This window comes from Oryza brachyantha, chromosome 1 (assembly GCF_000231095.2).
Source record: "Oryza brachyantha chromosome 1, ObraRS2, whole genome shotgun sequence".
NCBI classification, from domain to species: Eukaryota; Viridiplantae; Streptophyta; class Magnoliopsida; order Poales; family Poaceae; genus Oryza; species Oryza brachyantha.
This window is the reverse complement of record NC_023163.2, coordinates 9,151,753-9,173,911: the sequence shown is the minus strand read 5'-3', so window position 1 is coordinate 9,173,911 and position 22,159 is coordinate 9,151,753. Positions and strand designations below refer to the sequence as shown.

General features: G+C 39.7%; 3 protein-coding genes across 6 annotated transcripts; 2 read left to right on the top strand and 1 right to left on the bottom strand.

Annotated features, from left to right (window-relative positions):
- Positions 1-943: 943 nt before the first annotated feature.
- Positions 944-7,918, bottom strand: LOC102701405 (serine/arginine-rich-splicing factor SR34-like). Of its 3 annotated transcripts, none has more exons than XM_015832865.1 (14): positions 7,837-7,918; positions 5,446-5,537; positions 4,271-4,336; positions 3,926-4,000; positions 3,719-3,824; positions 3,593-3,639; positions 3,448-3,505; positions 3,017-3,066; positions 2,818-2,874; positions 2,652-2,734; positions 2,538-2,573; positions 1,629-1,662; positions 1,475-1,537; positions 944-1,373 (listed from the first exon to the last, which is right to left on the bottom strand). In XM_015832865.1, exons 2-14 carry the CDS (start codon positions 5,530-5,532, stop codon positions 1,359-1,361), a joined length of 777 nt encoding a protein of 258 aa, XP_015688351.1. In that variant the 5' UTR covers positions 5,533-5,537; positions 7,837-7,918; the 3' UTR covers positions 944-1,358. The 3 variants fall into 3 exon arrangements, with proteins under 3 accessions (XP_015688351.1, XP_015688352.1, XP_015688353.1); XM_015832866.1 differs by having other exon boundaries at positions 7,487-7,897; XM_015832867.1 differs by lacking the exon at positions 7,837-7,918 and adding an exon at positions 3,220-3,268 and having other exon boundaries at positions 945-1,373; positions 5,446-5,529.
- Positions 7,919-12,798: 4,880 nt separating this feature from the next.
- LOC102705856 (one cut domain family member 3) lies at positions 12,799-15,094 on the top strand. Its single transcript, XM_006644060.3, has 2 exons — positions 12,799-13,509; positions 14,820-15,094. Exons 1-2 carry the CDS (start codon positions 12,840-12,842, stop codon positions 14,939-14,941), a joined length of 792 nt encoding a protein of 263 aa, XP_006644123.3. The 5' UTR covers positions 12,799-12,839; the 3' UTR covers positions 14,942-15,094.
- A 1,335-nt stretch (positions 15,095-16,429) lies between these two features.
- LOC102701130 (probable sarcosine oxidase) lies at positions 16,430-18,825 on the top strand. Of its 2 annotated transcripts, none has more exons than XM_015841318.2 (2): positions 16,430-17,642; positions 18,323-18,825. In XM_015841318.2, exons 1-2 carry the CDS (start codon positions 16,430-16,432, stop codon positions 18,493-18,495), a joined length of 1,386 nt encoding a protein of 461 aa, XP_015696804.2. In that variant the 3' UTR covers positions 18,496-18,825. The 2 variants fall into 2 exon arrangements, with proteins under 2 accessions (XP_015696804.2, XP_040376004.1); XM_040520070.1 differs by having other exon boundaries at positions 18,310-18,512.
- The last annotated feature ends 3,334 nt before the right edge of the window (positions 18,826-22,159 follow it).

Genomic DNA, 22,159 nt, shown 5'->3' with positions numbered 1-22,159 from the left:
AAGGTACACAATAGTACACGATTATAGTAATTGTTATCTTGATATTCTAATTGTCTTTGTTGCCTCCTCTTATGGGTAATCTTCTCTATGCCCGATGAGATCATCATTATTGTGATCTCCTTATTATCTCTTTTCATTTTTCTTTTATCGTCATTATTATCTTTAGATATTTTCATGTTGCTCTACGAGATTTTTCTCATAACATCCTGTCTCTGTTAAGTTTAGGTAGATATCAATAGAATCACAGAGATATTGTTCAAAATCATTAGCATTCTAAGCGTGCATTGAAGTTTCTCCCTTAGCTTTATCTACCATGTGATTGCACCACCATAGTTCCATGTAAGATGTGAAGATAACAGGAATAACATATGTGAGTAACATGTGTGACAGTGCGAGAACCATGGAAAGCGCCCAAACGATTTTCAAAATTATTTTTCGAAAATAAAACAAATACAGTAAAACTAATATCTAGCAAAACATAAAATAATATCGATAGTTTTTCAAAGTCTAAGGGGTAGTCCTAGCCCACATTAGCTCCAACTTTAAGTTCATGTCTTTAGCACAATTCATTTGTCAAATATCTTTATTTCATAAACATGCTATATAGTTATCTATAATATGTTAATTACTCTATCTAAACATAGGGACTTTTATGAATATTGTATATTAAATAAATAAATTACTCTTAACAACTTATTGTTTCTAAAAGGAGTCCATATCAACTACATTTGTTACTAATTAATTTTGAAATAAATAAGATTCTAAATAGAGTCTAATACGGATACAACCTCATATCAATTAATTCTATTTTTTAATTTTCGACATGAATTTAATATATTCTTTTGAATAAAAAGACTAATTATGTCTCTATTTATTTTTCAATCTAAGGTGTTTTTGTGTTTCGATAAATATCAGTTCCAAATTATATTCAACCGTATCAGTATTTGATGATATTCGTTCTCATTTTCGTGGTATCCATATTTGTATATGGCCCTATAATAAAAATATAAACATAAATATGGTATATCTAGTTTTAGTCAATGTTCGAGTCGATTTCATCCTTGGATGACTGCAACATAATTTCATAACGGAGTGCAGATAATTCATCCACCTACTAGATGTAAAATAAGTACTCTGCGACTATTGACTACAACAGGACACAATATCTCTGTTTCGCAGATATAATGTAATGTGAATAATACTAAACAGAAGTCAACCTCCTAAACAAAGAGGTGCAGCGGCAAAACAGTGAAGTGAAGCCATATCCAGGGACGACCTGATCTTCAATCCATTCTTATCCTCGATTTCCAGGTTCCTGGATTCTAAAGTAGTTGTCACTGCTTGAAGGGTTTTCATGTTCAGTCAGATTTGACCTGCAACAACGTAGGCAGCACATGATCATAGTGTTTCACTAGTGTAATGAGTTATCTTTTCATTTTTCTTTGATGAGGATGGGTGGAATATTTGGTATTACAGGAGAGGGAGAGCGGGATAAGCTCCTGCTTGGGCTTCTACTAACAGATCTTCCACGAGAAGGCTGCCAGAGAAAAGCGAATTTCAATGAGCAAATGATTGAAAATAGGACTTAGTTCACTTCACAAAGATTGTTGGTTTGTTGCAAGACTTACTGAAGAAACAGGGGACTGCGATCTTGACATCGATCTGCAAAATTTGACAGCCAAAACCCATCACTCAGTGCAATTTCATCCAAAAACTACTGCTAAAAAGATCAACACAAACCAAACAGTATAGGTGTAAAGGCATGTAAAAAATAAAAACAGATTTAGGAATAACCACAGTGATAAGTACGCATATTTTGTAATCATGCTTACTGGCTAATATGTGCCAATGAACAAAAAATTCAATGTCAACAGACTGCACATAAAAGCTAAGCAGGATCACTTTCTTTTGTTGTGCAAAAAACACATGTACATTCCATAAAAATGATGAAGAGTATCATAATTTTGTCTTATCAGGATGCAATAATAAGTAAATAAAACTTACACCTCATAAAAATTAGGTCCATGCGTAATAAGTAAATCAAACTTAGATCTCAAAAAAATTTAGGCCCATGCGCCATGCAGATGCAGCAAATGAAATTTAAGTGTCTAGCCCACAGGTTCTCAATAATAACACAAATCCACTCCCATGTCCTTACTGTCTCCTAGGACTGGTGGTTTCCCATTTGCCATACAAATCCAGCTCTACTATCCAAAGTTCCAAACCATCCTTTTGATTCTCAACACATCCAATATATATGAAAGCAGCCCCCAGATTGCCGCATGGCCAGATCTAGGAAAACAAAAGAAAACCTTGAACATTGCACGTTAGCCATCCAGCACTGTGATTTAGCCATTGTACTATAGAGGAAATTCATGTCACTAATGTAAATGGAAACATCATGCAAGATTTTCAATCATATATTTATGAGCCATAGTGCAAGTTTCAAAGTAATATCAAGACCAAAATTCCAGGACACATGATTCTCTTTAGCAACAAAATGGTATGCCAGAAAAAACTTATATACAAAGATATACCTTTCATCCACAGGTGAGGGTGACCGAGAAACAGACCTATGGAACAATGGAGTCAACAATCAGTGCTGTCATAATGAGGTTTGATTGTAGAACAGAAATAAAAATGTAACATACTTCGGACTCCTGCTCTTGCTGTAACTACGACTTCTTGAGTAAGAGCGACTTCTGCTTCTTGATCTGTCATCATACTCTCTCACCTAAATAAGGTCACAATCAAATGTGCGTGGCTGGCATATTATGATATTACCTATTGTCATAGCAAAAAAGGGAAAATCTATACCCTTATATATGCACGTGAAAATGCATTTCTGAACTCCGAGTCATCAAGCTTCCTAATCTGTAAGTTCATAAAAAGATAATAAGAATAGATGCCAAATATAACAGGAACTAGCACATATGAAAATGTTCCATCAACAAATACCAAGAAATATAATATTTTCAGAATGCATTTTGTAAAGGCGGCATGACATTGAACGTACCGCATACTTCATGTCTTCATAGCTTGTATAGTCCACAATTCCAACAGTTGCTGCAACACAAAAAGAAGACAAATGTCATTGACTTAGCCCGCAAACTATATGGATAGGCCTCTGAAGGCTAAGTTTGCTTGAGTATAGGACATGGTCATTTCTTTAACTTTCAGTTTTAGCCTTTTAGGACTTCCTTTATGTTTTTCCCTGACCTGAGGGGTTGGCGGGCCTGATGACCAGCTGACAGACGTCATCCAGTCTCTGTCTTATAATGAGATAATGAATAAAATTTTTGTGTACTCTCACAAAAAAGATTAAAGCATGAATCTTGATTTCAGAAGGAAAATGAATTAAAATTGAGATCAATACATAAACAATTACTCCTCATACCAGTGCCCATGCTATAATGACATAACATGAAGAGAGCATTTATTACTAACCTCCAGCCTCACGGTATACATCAGAGAAACAGACATCACCAGCCCGTCGCATGTGGTCCTGAATATAAAGGCATTAATGACTTAATGAGGTCATTGCAGCAAAAACATAAAAACTACAAATAGAAGTTATGCACAACACCAATACCTTAAGATCCTGCCATGATGCCGATGATGGTAAACCAGTGACCATAACTGTATAGTTCAACAAATAAAAACATCATTCTTTGTTGGGAGACACCAACTAACACATCCATGAGAGAGATCTACAAACCGCGATATTCAGAACGCCTAGAAACACCTCCACGTCGTCCACTGCTATAGCTTCTTGGGCGATCATATGAGTAAGATTGACCTCTTCCACCATGAGCCAATTCCACCTGTATACAGAATATCTAAAGTCTCGGGCAAAAGAAAAACCAAGCGGTCCTCTTTTAAGATCACTGCAAGAATAGATAGGAGAAAATTTTGACATACTTACCCGCAACCTGTAGCCATCAAAATTATACCCATTACGGCCAATAATTGCATCATCAGCATCACGAGGATCCTCAAACTACAATATCACATTTTTTTTTGTTAGCAGTCAATACTTAGCTATACGCCTTAAAATATACTTACATCTTAAAAGAAACTTAGCTATACCAAAACTAAAACTAATCTGGAAAAAATCTAGCTGTAAATTTTATTGAAGTCAAATCAACCATTAAAGAAGAAATGACATAATATCAGGGTAATAATAGGGAATATATTATAAATTTCAATAGAAGTCCAGCACATCAAGCATCCTTACAGAAAATATGGGCCATTGCAAAAGGGCGCTCACCTCAACAAAAGCATAGCCAGGAGGTCTTGGAGGAATCTTCAAGTCAATGTCCAAAATACGTCCATACTGCAAATAAATTGAAGAGGAAAAAAAGGTATGCATGTTATCAAAATTAAGGCTCTTGACTATTGCATGGGATAAGAAAAGCTGAAATTTTCACAACTGCCCCTCCACATTAGCTTAGAAAATAAGTACTCCCTCTGTTCCATAATACTTGTAATTTTGGACTAGATTATTTTCTATTACAAGATATATAAAAATATCAATAAACATATGATTTTATTAAAGTAAATTTCAAGATTAATCTATACATTATAGTCCCTATGCTTCCAAAATATAAATTTTAAAAGTTATTCATAGTCAAAGTTTTAAAATTTGACTTTAGCCTTGTCCAAAACGACAAGTTTATGAAATTAGACGATTACAATACAACTCCCTTAATATGAATATGACTCATGAAATATATTGCGAGTCAGGCTATCTGCACATACACATCTGCAATATGTAACTAGTTTTTTGACGATGTCATGCTGTCAGTTGTTATGTATAGGGATTTGCATCTAAATATTTAAACTGAAAGATGCTCAAGAACACATCAATAATTGTACTATTAATAATGTTTCACTACTGAAACCACAGGACAAGACATTGCAAGATGAAACAGCCAATAATATTGAATGTGGACGGTATAACTTCCTAAATATCATTTCTTTAGAGACACAAGGCAAATAGCTTATGAAATAAGGAACAATAAGCCTGTATAATCCTTAATATTATACTAATAATTTAAATCCATCAACGACTAGTATAATAGTAACTTAAATACTTCAACCCTTAGCTATTTCTCACATTAATAAGCTAAGGCACGTTAATGGGTAGGAAATTACACAATATATTATGCCTATGCAGCTACAACCTGATTGAAATGGCAGTTGCTTATAAAGGGGGTGATCGTAACATATTTGCAAACGAAAAACAATTTATATGAATAAAACATTCATATAGGTGTTCTTAGCGATCTAAAAACTAAGGCTGAAAAATAAACTACGATGAAATAACCCCAAAAACAACTCTAATTTTAAAGTTGAAAATTCAAATTTTGACTTATAAGCAGAAGCAAAAAGATGAAGGTGAAAAAGAACCGAGTTAGATACAAGTAGAGCAGTAAAACCCACCTTGTAAAAGAGATCCTCGACCTCCCTCTCACGAATGTCCCCGGGGAGATTGCCTACATATATGGTGCGGCTGTTGCGTCTGCTCATTGTTTCTGCAGATAATAGGAGTTAAGGGCATGTCAACTAAATTATAGATGCAAATATACAAGACAAAAAAGCATTGCAATTTCAAAGTTCTGTTAATAAATATTGTCTCAAAGAATACGGGAAAACACTTCAGGCACAGAGGAGCATAGCACTACAATAATAATGGTGCACCTAAACCTTTTCTTTTATAAATTAAAAATTTTATACCAAAGAGGAACTTGGTATGAATTGATAGAAACAAAATAATTTGGTGTGCCTACAATTCTCCTTTTAATTTTTTTAAATGGACACCAAAGAAGAACTTGGTATGAATTGACAAAGAAAAAAAAGGTGAACATGCGCACCAAACGGGATTCGAACACGGGTCCCTAGTGGGCTGGGTATGCATGCACGATGGTTCCCTGGCCAGCTGTGCTAGTCTTTATATTGTACCTATTCTTGTAGACCCATATCATCAAATAACAGCAAAGATGGGGGAAGGGCGAATTTCAACATTCCAGAACTTGGAGATTTATATGGTACCAAGGCTGTCGGAAAGGAGAACTTTGAATGCACCAAACATAGTTTTCACCATCAACTACACTAAACTTAGTCAAACGAAGTTTAAATTTTCAGAACAAAAATAAGATATTTTCCAAACAAAAAATGCCATGTGCAGTGAGGTGCATTTTTCTTACTTAAAAAGGTATATATAACTGTCACACAAAGCACCAACACCATGTTCAATTATAGTTATCTAACAACGAAATGGGAGTCTACATACTGAGTGTTGCAACCATTCTGGGTCGGCACCTACATCAGAAGGGTTCATATCCAGCTGAAAGATGGGCCATCTATCTATTTCCTACTTTTGCAATTGTTGAGTATTTACTTCCAGTGTATGTATATGTTTTATGATTATTAGCTAGCTCCTCTGTAGAGAGAATGAAATTAAGCCACACCCGTAGTACAGGGGGCAATTGGTATATAAAGCCAACAATATGGAAAGTAAACAGAGTCCTCAAACAGAGGGATAACTACAGTTATAGAGGCTACACAATAACTACAAGAAAGATATACTCTCATACCGACCCGAGTCTCAGCGGGAAACGTACAAAGACTGCACCTAAACTCAGTAAACAACTGAACTGGTAGGCCTTTGGTCATAATGTCTACGCACTGGTGAGAAGACGAACCATGAAGCACGTGAATTTTTCCCAAAGCAACCTTTTCACAAACAAAGTGGATATCAATCTCAATATGGTTCGTGCGGCGATGATGAATCGGATTCGCCGGCATATTGACAGCACCAATATTGTCGCAATAGACAACAGTGGCCGAAGCAATAGAGATGTGAAGCTTCTGAATTAAGGGGACAACTGATATATATATTTATATATATATATATATATATATATAAAGCCAACAATATGGAAATACAATAGAGTCCTCAAAAGTAGAGAGATAAGTATAGTTATAGAGGCTATACAATATCTACAAAAGAGATATACTCTAGTACCCTCGTCTATAAAGGTCACTGCTATTGTAACATGGAGTAGCCAACCGATATATAGGACTCAAAAGGGCCTTTGTCCAAACTTTAGCCAAGGCAAGCAGCCAAGCAGAGCTTCAAGCCGAGCAGGACAACCCTGCCTTCCTCTGTTTCCTCAATTCGATGCGCCATAATGATGACGGATTTCTATCAATACAATCTTTATTTCTATCAACACAATCTTTGTGTCATTAACATACTAGATTGCAGGGGCGGATCTTGCGTGGGACATGGCCACATGGGACTTCAGTTGAATCCCCCGAACTTCTTGGGAAAAACTGTTATTAGTTTCCCTTAACGTTATTAATGCAAGTTAAGCCGAATCCAGAAGATACCTATCTAGGGTTTATGACGCAAATTCCAGAAGAGAGGAATAGAAAAGAAAAAATGATGTGGCTGCGTAACCGATGTATGGATGCTCACCGGTGAGGACGCAGGACGAACAGCGCCCCTGCTCGCGGGAGATCGCCGCAGGCGGGCGGGCGAAGCCGGCAGGAGAAACGAGAAATCTGCTATTATACCGCCACTCCCAACAAGGCGGGAGCGGGAGGAAGCCCGTCCGGGGTCGCCGCAAGGGAGAGCGCGGACGGAGGAGGCCGGCCGCCACCTTGCGGCGGTGGCGAGGCGCTGCCTCCCCGCCGCCGCGTACGCGAGAGAGAGAGAGAGAGAGGACGATAGATAGTAGGAGGAGCCGAGGAGGTGATTGATCGAGAAGGAAAAACGCGCAGGGAAGAACCCGCAGTAGTACTGGTAAAGATGGCCGGAGGTCTCACCTGCGCTGCGCGGGACGGGGAGGGAGGGAGGAAGGAGGGTCGAGAAGGTTCTGGGGCTCCGGAGGCGACGCCGCGTGGAGTGGAAACGGAATGAATCGCAAAAGTTCTGGCGGCTCGGGCCCCCGCTATATGCGGTGGGGTTGGACTACGGAAGTGTGGAGTCGACACGTGTCCGGCCTTCAGATTACGGTAGTCAGACTTTTTTTTAAGATGGTGTGTAGAGCGAGAAAATTTTTAGAAAAAGTGTCACGTTAAATGTTTAATCGGATGTCGGAAGGGGTTTTTGGACACGAATAAAAAAACGAATTTCATGGCTAGCTTAGAAACCACGAGACGAATCTTTTGAGCCTAATTAATCTGTCATTAGCACATATTGGTTACTATAGCACTTATAGCTAATCATGAACTAATTAGGCTTAAAAAGGCTTAAAAGATTCGTCTCAAGATTTCTTACATAACTGTACAATTAGTTTTTTGATTCATCTATGTTTAATGCTTTATTTAGGTGTCTAAAAATTCGATACGATGTTTTTAAAAAAAAAAATTTAGAAACTAAACAAGGCCTAAGCGTATCCACAAAAATATCAGTACGATTGATCGCGATTAGGTGCCACCGCAACTTAAGCAGTTGTACTCATTATCACATAGATTCAAATCAGGTGTAGTTCATACAGAGACTACAACTTTAGCGGTAGTCAATCGGAACCATTAACAGGAGATCAAACGGCCGGGACGCATAACCGCTCCAACTAGCGCTTAAATTCGTTGTCTTCCTCTAGTTTTCTTTCTTCTTGCTGTTGAGGAAACTGCACCGTTGTTTTCATTAGTTCATGAATCATGGCAAGTATGAGACCATACAAACAATCATTATGGAAGTCCTCAACCTATGAAGTAGATTTCATTTTCGTGCTTCGTCAAAAAACAATCCTTACCTTCTTCCCGTCTGTCGATCAGCTTCCACAAGAGCCAAAATTAGGGAGCAAGGCTTATCATTGTACATGAGAGAAATTGAATTGTCCAACGCAAAAGCAGTAGTCAATGCCAAGCAGTCCAAGGCCAATCTCACCACCTCCTAATTAAACTCTACCAGTCTATTCCTAATCTAATCACCACCCGTGCCATGAGCACCAAGCAGCAGCAACAGAGCTCATGGCCTTGAGCACTTCATGTACCCACTGATTTGTTCGCCCTTTTTGTGACTACGGTTTAGCGCTCCCTCCACTGCTACATTCTTCAAACGCTGGAGATGGGAAGAAGAATAAAGGGTTGTTAATGTGTGGGCGTTCAATACTTGTTGGATGGTCAGATCAGGTGTTACTGTTAAAGTTGCAGTAACGATAGCAACTTCACCTGATCCGAATCCAAAAACAATAGTTCAGATTGATGATTTACTATAGCACTAAACTTTATCGTAGCACAATATAAATATATATATATATATATATATATATATATATTTGTGACTGTGTATATGGGCCATCCGATCAAAATATGGATGACTCAGATTGCTTGCTGTCTTTATTGTGTAGTTCAGTTCCAACTGCACATGTTCTCAATTCCAGTAGGATACATCGGGTTAACTCTGAGTTACGCAGGTTAAAATAAAATTTAAAACTAAGTTGTGCATTGAGTCGAACATAGCAAATTATAATCAACATATTGTTATTTATAAAGATAGAGGCACACTAAAACTAATATGTCATTAGTCATTCTAGTTTAAATTTTTATTTGATGTAAATACTAAATTTTAAACAGTGCACGGAGAAGCTTTTAATTTTCATTTTCTTTTTATCTTTGTTCTTGTTTTCTCAATCTTTCTTCTTTTCTTTTCTCTTCTCTTTTTTCTTTTTTTCTTTTCTCCTTCTTTTATTCTTTCTTTTCCATTCTTATTTTCCTATCTCTTCTTCCCCTCTACCATATTTCTATGTACCAGTTATTTCAAATCAGAATTGGATGTGGATTTTACATCCTATTCAGACGAAAACATATGTTTGATTTCTTTTTTAAACAATAGAAACGGAATCCTTGATTTAATTTTTTTAATTATTAATTGTATTTCCACTTAGATTTTTTAAAAAAATAAAGATTTGTGTCGTGAAGAGCTATAAATTGAGTCATGCGAATGCGATAAAAGACTAGCTAGCGTGCAAAAAAGAAACAAGACTCTATGCATCCACAGTACCAGACTTGCGGCGCTCGAAAACATAAACCTCATGCTCATAAAACCACATCTTATCCATTAGGCTATGAAGCAATTCTGCATTCTTGTTGAGCATAAGTCATATGGAAGTAATTTTCACATGATTCAGTCATGGCGAGAGTACGAACTGACATGCCACGGAAACATTTTTTATTTTATAATATAATAAGTGAACATTGAAAAAAATGTTGATTTTGGATTTTATTCTCATATTTTCTTTTATATAATTTGTTTTTATATCACTACGAACATATATACAAAAGTGTTACTCATAATTATTTTTAATACTTCCTCTAGTTTTAAATACTTGTTATGTCGTCCTTCTCTGTGAAAAGTTAATACATCCTTACACGAAATCCATATTAGTAAGGTGCATTGTGCTTTGATATAAATATATAGCTTTCATTAATTATAAACTAAACATTTTGAAGTTATTAATGCTCAAGATTAAAACATCCATGGTAAAAGTGACAAATATTTTGAATCCGGTGATTGTCAGCCGTTCCGCTTATGCTTGTCATAAACAAGATGATGGAACTGTTGTGCGGTAGCGTGGCATCACCAAAGTCACTGTTTTTTTGGAGGTTTAGATTGATTTTCATGACACATGAAATAGGATGAGCTATTAGTACATGGTTAATTAAGCATTAGCTACTGCAAACTTGAAAATGAGTTTATTTGTTTTTTTAAAATAACTTAGACATAGAATTTTTTTATAAAAATATTGTTTAATAATTTGAAAAGCTTGCTAACAAAAAATAAGGAAACATCCATCCAGTCCTAAGCATGGCAAAAAAAAGGGTTTGAATGAAACATGAGATGAAAATGAGCCCTCTAGAGTATGATCTGCTTTGTGAGTAGTGTGGTAGTGTGTTTTGGTTTTATCTCACTGTCTTCTCCATGAACTTCAGCGAGATCGAGCCTTGTCGTGTTGAGCTATGGTGAATGGGAAAAGGGCAAAATACATAGTTTTTTAGACTTGTCCTAGCGGTTGATGTATATGGTAGGGAGTGGTGTAGGGAGTGGCAACGCCGGTATCATTAGAGTCAAGGGATGATGGAGATGGCAAGGCCATCAAGAAGTTAGTGGTTGTGTAACAATGAATTACATGTGCGCATATTAGAGGTAGGGGAGATGATGAGGGAGAAAGGAAAAATAGAGATGGGCAAAATAGGAAATAAATCTTGGGCTGGTTAGTTGGTTTCACAGGTGTTAAAGGAATCACCGGTAAGTGACGAGGTTGATGGGCATCAACATGGTGGATCCGTAAGAGGTGGGTGGCAACGACTTGCATGGCCTGAATTGTGTGGCTCAAGGAGAAAAAATGATAGAGTTCTGTTAGACAAAAGACTACATGCATCCACATAGCAAGAGAGATGGTCAAAGTAGAGATGAAATCTTGGGATGGCTAGTGGGTTCCACAGGTGTCAAAGGCATCATCGCTAAGCAAAAGGTGGATGGACACCAACATGATGGATCCATAAGAGGTGCGTAATAACAGCTTATATAGCTTGAATTGTGTGGCTCGGGGAGAAAAGTGAAAGAGTTTAGAGAGAAGACTACATGCATCCACATAGAAATATACACACACATCCAAGGGTGTATTCCTAAAATAAAACCAATGGTAAAATTCTTAGCCATAACAAATTTCTATTGAAAGTGCAGTTATGTTTGTGTAACATTTATGTGTAATAGGATTTAATAGTTGATAGATGGATCAACATATTTTAATTAAATATTATATAATTACTAAAATTAGAGATAGAATAACCCTCTATTTCTTATGTTTGATACCACTAAATTTTAAATCTACATCTGACCACTCGTATCATTTTAAAATAAATAATTATCTTTTATTTTGTTATGACTTTTACCATTAAGTATTTTTTAAGTATGACCATATTATTTTATAGTTACATAAAAAAATTTGAATAAAACGAATGATAAAAACAACCTTAAAAAATTAATAGTGTCAAACATAAAAAGTCGGAGAAAGTATTTTACTAACAAGGTAGGTATCGCTGCATAATTATCATGTGACAAAAAAAACAGACTAAATAAGTACTCCCCCATCCGAAAATAAAATTATTTTTGTCCATTTTAATTTGTTTGACAATAAATTCATTTTAAGTAATCATTGTACTAAAGTTTGTGAAAATAGTGAATAAATGCATTGGAATAAATAATATAGGTGATAGTTGTATTGCTATTTGATAAAGTGAAAGATATTGTAATTCTTTATATTGGTATATTTTCTTGGAGTGAAAAAATAAACACCATCATCTTTTTGCTTCTGATTATGCTAATAAGCTAAAATTTAATTTTTTTAACTTTAACTTTAAAGTTTTTTCTATCCTAGTTAATTTTTTAACCTTTGCTTTTAGAACATTAAGAACACATACATAAAAAATTTATTCATAAATATTTTCCGTTTATAAATACGGTATTTAAATTTTCTACGAAAAAGTAAAAAGATAAACCTCAAAATTATTTTGGAACTATAGATGTACGTACGAGAGAAGAGAGGCCGAGACCCGCAAGCAACCCATATCGAACACCTGTCAAAAGGATTAGCAAGAGGAAGAAATATATAAGTTGCGTTTTGCGTGAAGGTAACCTAAAAAGTTTATAAAACTATGCAGAATTTTGGATCATGACGAATATAAAATTGTTTAATTGAACTGAAAATTAGCTTCCTAGCTAATCATCAAACGAGTACTCGAATAAAAGAGTGAACGAAATGATTAAATTTTGTCCCTTCCAGAAAAAAATCCAAATTCCCAGTCCCTTTCGTCCCGACAAAATGAGGTGTGCGTCGCGTGGTTCCTTCCCCAACCCAAACCCTAACCCCGATGCTTCGCCGCCGCCGCCGCCGATGACCCCGCGCGCGCCGTCGATGCGTCACCACCCGCCGCACCTCCTCCTCGCCGAAGTCGTCGCCTCCTGGCACCCCTTCCATAAGAAGCCCTGCCTGTCCGACCGCTCCACCGCTCCCGCATCCGCTCACCTCGCCGACGCGGAGACCCCGACCCCTCCCCTCTCCGCCAGCGGCGGCGGGTCGTTCCGGTGGCTCGGCCCCCGCAAGCGCCGCCGCCGCGGAGGGGGCTCGCGGTCGGTGTCCGGCCGCAGCAGCGATCGACGCAGATCCGGCACCTGCTCCGACTTCCACGTCACGTGCGGCGCCGGCGGCGGCGGCGCGACTGACTCCAGCGGCGAGATGTGGGCCTCGGATGTCGGGGAGGTGCGGATGAGGGACGTCCCGATGGCGACGGAGTTCGGCCCTGCGCCCGTTGGAGGGGCTGGATCCGGGTCTGGTGGGGCGGGCGCCGCGGCGGAGGTGGCCGCGGTGGATTCCGGATATGGTAGCGAGCCGGGGTACCGGGGAGACGTGGAGCTTGGGTATGGGGATGAGATTGAGGAGGAGGAAGAGGACGGAAGGCAGCAGCTGTTCTTCTGGGGCGAGGAAATCGGAGGTGATTGGCGTCGCTAAGTCCAATTATTGGGACAATCTTTTGGTTTAGCTCACGATTTCCCTTTCATGTATAGAGAAACTGTATGATTCTTCAGATAATATGCTTAGAAACCTCATAGTTTAAGATCCTGGCTTGTTGGCTGCAGCTATCGGTCTGGATCAAACAGTTATAGGCCACTTTGTTGATATTTTACATTCTAAGTTCTAACTATGTTCTAGGATGTGGGATGTTTGATCTATGTATATTCTACCTGTGGGTTCTGATCAAAGGAATGTATTCATTTTCTAGTTCCTCTGTGTGAGATGGGATAGTGATAGAAATGCATTTGTTTTTTGCATGTTTTTGGTAGTTTGAGTAATGGAATGACTGGAAATGTCTATCTAGCTGCTTGGTTTTACAATACATTTAGTTTGGTTTGGTGGAGAGCATGCATATTCGTGCTATATCTAGTACTCTGTTTCATAATGTAAGACCTTTTAGTTTTGCCTAGATTCATATGAATACTAATGAATCTAGACATATATATAAATTATATACATTCATCAAAATGATGAATTTAGGCAAGGCTAGAAAGACTTACAATATGGAACAGAGGTAGTATTGATTTAGTTGGATTGAGGTTAGGTCCTTGAAATTTGTCGAATTTTAATTGAGCTACCATGCCTTTTAGTTATATTTGTCTATTGACAAATACTAAATGATTGCTTAAATCCTTGACTACGTCAATGTGTTCAGGAAGGGAATATTTTGATTAAATTTTGGATAAAGTTAACTTGATCTTGTTTGAAATATACCAGCTAACCAAATGTCTGTTCTAGTGCAATCCTGTAGTACTGTCATTTGAGGCCCATTCATTCTGTTGCAGTAGCTACAATTGTCTGCTGGGTGATTGTGCATAAAAATATGTTTGAGCAACTCAATCTGTTAAGCTGTTTTTTTAAATGTCAAATGAACAACTAAAATATTTCTTACTTCTAGATGCATGTATTAGGTGCTAATTCCGTGAAATTTTTTTCCCTTGTGCTGTACTGTTATCACGATGGGTCAAACAAGAAGAATTGATGGCAGATGTTCTTATTTTCGTGATGGACTTTTAAAGTTATGCTAATTGTACCCCGCCAGTTTCGGAAGCTTTCGGTTCTGACCATCATAAGGACGAGTGCATTTCTTTTTGTTTTACAAAAGATGCCCTTGTCTTGGATTTGGCATCAATCGTTTGTTCCTGCAATAGAGGGGTGATCTAATTTTCAAATCATTTTTTGTATCCACCTAACAAACATTCTAATTGTTGCTGATTTATTACAATGCAGATTGTATTGCAGATATGAATAAGATGGGCATTGCTGGTGACAATAATTTTGGGGAGCAGAAGAGTCATCACCGTTGTAGGCGCAAGAAGCATGATGTGAGGATGCTGGACTCCTTGAGATGAAAATATTGAAATCTTGGTAAAAAATCTACATGAACCACCACAGTTCTCTGGAATCAATTTCCTTGATTCTTTGTTGTAGCTTGTGCTGATGGTGCAATCAAACTAATTACTGATGTATCGATATATGTATAGTTGATTTGTTGTTTCAGGACAGTTGGTAGTTGTGTAAGCATGTTTTTGAGAATTCTGTATGTGCATCTATGATCTATGCTGTGCATCAGGGAATGAGATTCAGTGACATTGCACCGTGACATTCTCGGTGACATTCTGTCACTGATATGTGGGTCTAGGCACATACGGGTCTCACATGTCAGTGACAGAATGCCACCGAGAATGTCACGGTGTAATGTCACTGAATCCGGTTCCGTGCATCAGCCAGCAGTTGAAGCTCTTGGTACCACTTGCTGTTATTTGGGGGACTACTGATCTGCTGATTCTGTCATTTTTCTTATGGGAAAACCTGTGCATCGTCCATTAAGACGTTCAATTAGGCACTAGTTATGCTTAAAATTGGTAAGGGTATATTTTGTATTGTACTTTCTTATGCCCCATAATAAACTTCGTTTTGCTGCTGATACATGCGTAAGCAGTGACCTAAGCCGCTGATACTTGGAGTTAGGACTTGGGAGTGGCTGCAAACATGTGCCATGCAGACATGCAGTGATGTATGGCTTTGGTATTTTGGTAGAACTTGGCCACGCTATAGTACACTTGTAACTGTATTATTGATCAAGTCATAATCAATTCTATCTTATGAGCTAATGGACAATTTTTTGTTATCTTTTCTCTCCAGTTGCATCACAGGTTGTAACTTGTAATCTAGCTCAGATGCTAGATGCTTATTCGCTTCATACTAGGAAACATGTACATGTTACTCTTCTTACATTGATCCATGCAACGTGACTCCACATGTTACATTTTGCACAAATGGATTGCCAAAAATATGAACAGTGCAAACCAGCAGGAAAACTGGAAGAGTGTTGCCAAGGTTGATAAGTTACCCACTTAAACACCAAACCAACCTTGGTAGCACACCTACTCAGTTTGTGTATGGTTAGACGTGCAAAACATGGTGATTGTGATCTGGCTTCATTTTCATTTTCAATTAGTATACACTAATCAGTGCACGGTCTGATAGCCGCCGTCGGGTACAAAAAGAAATTAGCCATCTTCATTTGTTTTTCATATGAAAGCCGCCTCAGAAGTTTCGCATGCTCTTTACATCAAAGCCAATTCTTACGTTCTCGATTTTTTTTACAGTTTCTACGATGACTTTAGCAGTTTAGCACAGTTTAATAAATACACTTAAGATGAATTCCATTTAAACAATTTGAAGTGCACAAGTTGCAAATTGCTCCTAGTTTGCCCGTCACAAGCTCGCCTCTATTGTACTATATATACTAGGCTGTGATGTGATGCTCAGTGCAGTGCTGTGCTTGCTGGGTACTCACTCCATCCTGCGTATCGAGTAGTGTTCGATCGCGCGCCATGGCCGCAGCCGCAGCGTCCGCCGGCGGCGCCGGCCGGTTCGACTTCGACGTGATCGTGGTGGGCGCGGGCATCATGGGCAGCTGCGCGGCGCACGCGGCGGCGTCCCGCGGCGCGCGCGCGCTGCTCCTGGAGCGCTTCGACCTGCTCCACCACCTCGGCTCGTCGCACGGCGCGTCCCGCACCATCCGCGACGCCTACGCCAAGGCGCACTACCCGCCGATGGTGCGCCTCGCCCGCCGCCTCTGGGCGGACGCCGAGGCCGAGTCCGGCTACCGCGTGCTCACCCCGGCGCCGCAGCTCACCATGGGCCCGCGCGGCGACGCCTCGCTGCTCGCCGCCGTCGAGAACTCCGGCGCGGGCGAGGTGGACCTCGCCGTGAGGTGGGGCGGCGCGTTCCGCGGCGTCCCCGACGGGTGGGTGGCGGCCGTCAGCGAGCACGGGGGCGGCGTGCTGAACGCGACCAAGGCGGTGGCCATGTTCCAGGCTCTCGCCGTCAAGGAGGGCGGCGTCATCAGGGACAATGCGGAGGTCGTCGGCATCGTCAAGAAGGAAGGCGAGGCCGGAGTCTTCGTGAAGACGAGCGGCGGCGAGGAGTTCCACGGCGCCAAGTGCGTCGTGACGGTGGGCGCCTGGACCAGCAAGCTGGTCAGGTCCGTCGCCGGCGTGGACCTCCCCATCCAGCCGCTCCACATGCTCGTCCTGTACTGGAAGATCAAGCCCGGCCGTGAGCGCGAGCTCACGGCGGAGGCCGGCTTCCCGACGTTCTCCAGCTACGGCGAGCCGCACGTGTACAGCACGCCGTCGCTGGAGCTCCCGGGCCTGATCAAGATCAACTACGACGGCGGCCCGCCGTGCGACCCGGACAGCCGGGACTGGGCCACCGGCGGCGGCGACGTGGCCTCCCACGTCGCCCGGTGGATCGAGGCGTTCATGCCGGACCACGTGGAGACCGCCGGCGGGCCGGTCGTGCGGCAGCCGTGCATGTACTCCATGACGCCGGACAAGGACTTCGTGATCGACTTCCTCGGCGGGGAGTACGGCAAGGACGTGGTGGTTGGAGCCGGGTTCTCCGGCCACGGGTTCAAGATGGGGCCGACGGTGGGGAGGATCTTGGCCGAGATGGCCATGGACGGCGGGACGAAGACGGCGGCGGAGGCCGGGGTGGAGCTCCGGCACTTCAGGATCAGCCGCTTCGAGGGCAACGCCATCGGTAACTAGCTTCAATTCAAGTATTGTGGAGATGAAATGTGGTCTATTAAGCATGCGATTATTGTAGTATTGTAGTGTTGGATTAAACTCAATTCTTCCTCTTGTCTTAGAGTATTCACAGTAGACCATTCAAATTTTATCATTCGTATTATCATTTGGATGACTATTCGAAATAAATTCTCTATTCATATCATGCATCACTCTAACAACACATCTATATTGTATCATCCATATATATTTTATTAATACGTCGCAACTACCTCGTCTTATATTAATATTGTTCTCTCCTTCCGTGATTGGATGGATGAGAGATGACATTCATATTTAAAGTTCCTCTTTCCAATATGAATGATGAGATAAATGACACGCTGAAATTTTTTTACCTCACATTATCTATTTTCATAATGGATGATCTGTCGGGTTTACTCTTATACGTTAGAGAGAATTTTTTTAAGTTACCTTGAAATGGACGTGGATTGTTTATTTAGTTCGATCCAATGATTTTAGATCAAATTACAATGCATGGTAGCAAGTGGAGTAGGATTTGAGGGAGGATAAATATGGAAATAAATTATATGTATTATTAAAAACATGTAGTTCATACGAGGGTAAGTATGTGCTTCTACTGTTCTAATAATATGATGACAATCCCGTCATTCGACTGCAAGCCTGCAACTGCAGGTCAGCAGATGGATCATGGTGTGACGTTGACTGCTGCATCCCCTCCATTGCTACATCCTTTTTCTGTTGCTTGCTGCGCGGTGACCGCTGCAGTTCTCCGACTTGCTTCGCCGTCTAGAAGCTGCTCGGCGAAATGTCGGCCTCGGTGGAAGTGGAAGCAAATCAACTTCTGAACATGATTTGGCACATTTGATCGGGCCGGAGGCAACAAAAGGGGCATGTGATCGAAGTTGCAACAACTGGAAGATGGCGAGCATGGGAAGAAAATTTGATGCAGTCATGAAGCTCACATTTTAACTTGTCTACTCGCTGTGTTGATGACCTCTTTGTTTCTGATCTCTATGGGTTTTTATGTCCCTTTATTCTTCTCTTATAGATTGGTTATGAGCTTAAGCTTGGCTACTATATAAGTTTGGTAGTCAGGCTAATTCGTGTATCCTGAATTGGTTTACTTTTTCGGCTGCATGCTGTATTCTGAACCCTACATGTTAATTCTATTCACATTAAATGGATATGGTTCCAGGTTAAAAGAGTTCAATGAACTAGCCAGTGGTCTATGGTTTTCATTTTTAAATGGAAAATTGCTATATGGGTAACATACTGAGCGCAATACCAAAATTTCTCCATGAAAAATGTAATTTTGCGATAATGCATGTAGACACAAACTTGTTATGTAAAATACAAATTAGGAGTTCAAGTTCCTTAACAATGGACAGAATACCTTGAAACTGTTCAACGATAGAACAGTTATCGACCATCCTATAGTTATGAAACTGCTCCATCTTGTACATATCATTGATATCATGATAGCACCGAATTTATGGTTCAATGCATCCCACAACTCTTGTGTGTCTTTTATGTGCATATAAACATCGTATAGATGATAGATGATGACCGAGAATACTAAGAATGTATCCCACAAAGAGGGTAGTGGCTTTCTTAACATTTTTTTTGCTTTTCAACATTGTTGACTGCTGACATGTCACACACGAAGGCCTGAGAGTCACCTTTTAAAACGCTCTAGTACAAGACCTAAATTCTTAGAAACAAGGCATGCCAGCCAGTTTAATCCTGTAGCTGACAAGATATGAAAAAGGCAGGAAAAACTGTTAAAACTAAAGACTCTATCGGCCAAACAGTCGATATCGCTTCAGGACCCTAGTCGATACGTTAAAACAATCGGCTTTACAGGAATTTCATGATATAACGTAAAAGTAGACCTTATTGGCTATGTTATGAGTAGGATAATCACTAGACAGTTCAACCAACTAATCTCTCTTTAAAGATCAGACTTAACCGAGACAGTTTCAAAATTAATCAACCAATCGGACCGACTTAGTACTTATCGCACATGCAGTCAGTAGCCGATAGGGTGCAAGATGAATTAAATACATTAAAACTGGATAACTAGACTAATCACTAGCATGAAACAATAATAAACATACACATGCATATTTATGTTAAACCTAGAAGATCGGACTAAATCAAGACAGTTTAGATTTAAACATAACCAAGCATGAAGTCAAGGTAATATTGCGGTATACTGGGAATTAGCTATTAAACCAGCGTAATCTTTCAACTCATCTATTAAGCTTGGTAGATCGGACAAGCTTCTAAAGGTAGATCAGACCAGATTGATATTGATTGGACCAAACCGAGACAGTATGATTCTAGCTAGATATAACAATAGAAAACATGAAAATCTATAAAATTAATGGACAAGCCGATGAAATACTTAAGATAATGCTGGCTAGAACTCCAGCAATAAGATCGTGCGGACAACAGACCCAATCTATTAATATGAATCTGACTAACTAGATTTGATCGGATTAAACCGAGGCAGAATCGAGTTAACCAAGCTTATATCGATAGATCAAATAAAGCACTCATAGAACCTTGATCTAGAACCTATCATTACTTCAAACCAAGAACATATCAAATTAATAGCAAGCCTCAGATAAATCATCGAACAACTAGGCAGGGGATCGAACTAAACCGAGGCAGTCCTATCTAGCCGATCAACGAATTGACAATTACGAACTACATTGCGAAGCTGACAAACCTCGTGTCAAGAGCTCGCTCGTGTCGAAAGTTTGGCAATGCGTCGAAGATGTATTGATCATAAGATTGTTGATGTCTTTACAAACCATGGGGTGCTATATTTATACCCCGAAAAACTAACTAAACTGGCTATGAATCCATATCTAATACCTAACTTATTGCACACGGACTCTAATTAGAGATATTACCTAAAACAAACTCTAATATTTACATATAAAAGATTATATAGACTCTATCTTGCTTTCGAATCTATCTGTATGCTTTTTAGGCTCAATCATACTCCTTTTCCAATCCGACTCAAACTCTATCGGCTGCACCCAAGTCGTTTTCCACCTTTTTTCAGTTCGATCGCTCTTCTTTCTTGTCCGATTCGGTTACTGTTCTCAATTTTTGCTTCAATGGTTATTTCCAAATTATGGCATTAACAAACATCCCGAACTCCTTCATGTTTGCCCCTAACAACCTAAAATATATTTATAGTTGTCAGCCACAGAGTGACATTGATTTCCCATCTGAAAACCAGAAAACTTTTCGGACTTAATGCTTCATCAGATCTAGCTATATTTAATCTACATTGCCTATAATAAGGTTTTTTGATCGATGAAAATATAAGCGGATGTAGATTTAATTTATTCTTAAATAAATAACATTGAGCATGAAAAAGACCAGAACCATCTGAGGCGATATAGACATGTAAATTAAGGCACTACACATGAATACATCAACTATAAGAAACATCGTTGGAATGTACCGATGGTTTAGAATCGGGTTTTGAATAGGAGCGCTTGCAGCAATAGAAGCATGAACCCTGCGCAACAGCACATGTTGATGATGTCATACTGTAAGTCTGCAACCGAAGAAGGATAACACGTTGTGGTGGACAAACATGAGTAGTCGTCTGTAGCACTTGCCAAAAACCTTATTCACCCTCTCCCAGTGCATGACATTAAAGGCAATGGTCCCAGAGACCTACTCTCCTGATCTACGGTGCACGTCGGTGAGCGGGACGAAGTAGACAACTTGTGGCGGTGTAGTACAAAGTAGGTTGCAACCCCTAAATGTTTTTTCACATATACTGCGTGGAGGCTCGAGTAGGTATTATAGAGAGACCCGGATGCGTGATCAGAAGTTCGGCATTATCTCAACAACTTGTAAGCAAACCAGATAAATTATGCGTAATATGTCCGAACACCACGTTAACTAGATAAATAAGAGTCCCGAAACAAATTATAGATAAGTCCAGTAAAATCTGCAGTAAAACGAAACTATAAAACAAAACCACATCTACACAAGTAGCAGGAGTCAATTATGATGGACCATTCCTATGCACAAGCCCGGCCAGGCGAGCTAGTGAGTGTGGTGCTATCGCTCTAGTTCTCTTCTACACCATTACTCAAATAGCTAGTATATCATTCTCATTGAGGCCTCCATCTCGTACAATAAGCAAGGTGAGATTAAACTTCACATACATACCTTCTATGAGGTAGACTTTTAAGGTTTTCTTAGAAATTATTTCTCCTATGGACTAAAGCCCAAAACTAATTTCAACGATCACTAGATCCTCCTATGGGCAAAAAAACTTGACAAACCTATGCCTGAAATATTCAGAACATGTAATGCTTGGACATACAGAGACGAGACGTTTTTTGCACTATTGCTCCAGCCCTCGAAAAACAGATTCCAAACAGTGACTTGCACTGCACCCCATCTATTTATTTCCGGTACAGACGCAGAGACGCTCAAATCATGCATCCAGCTAGTCCAAGTTTGATCTGA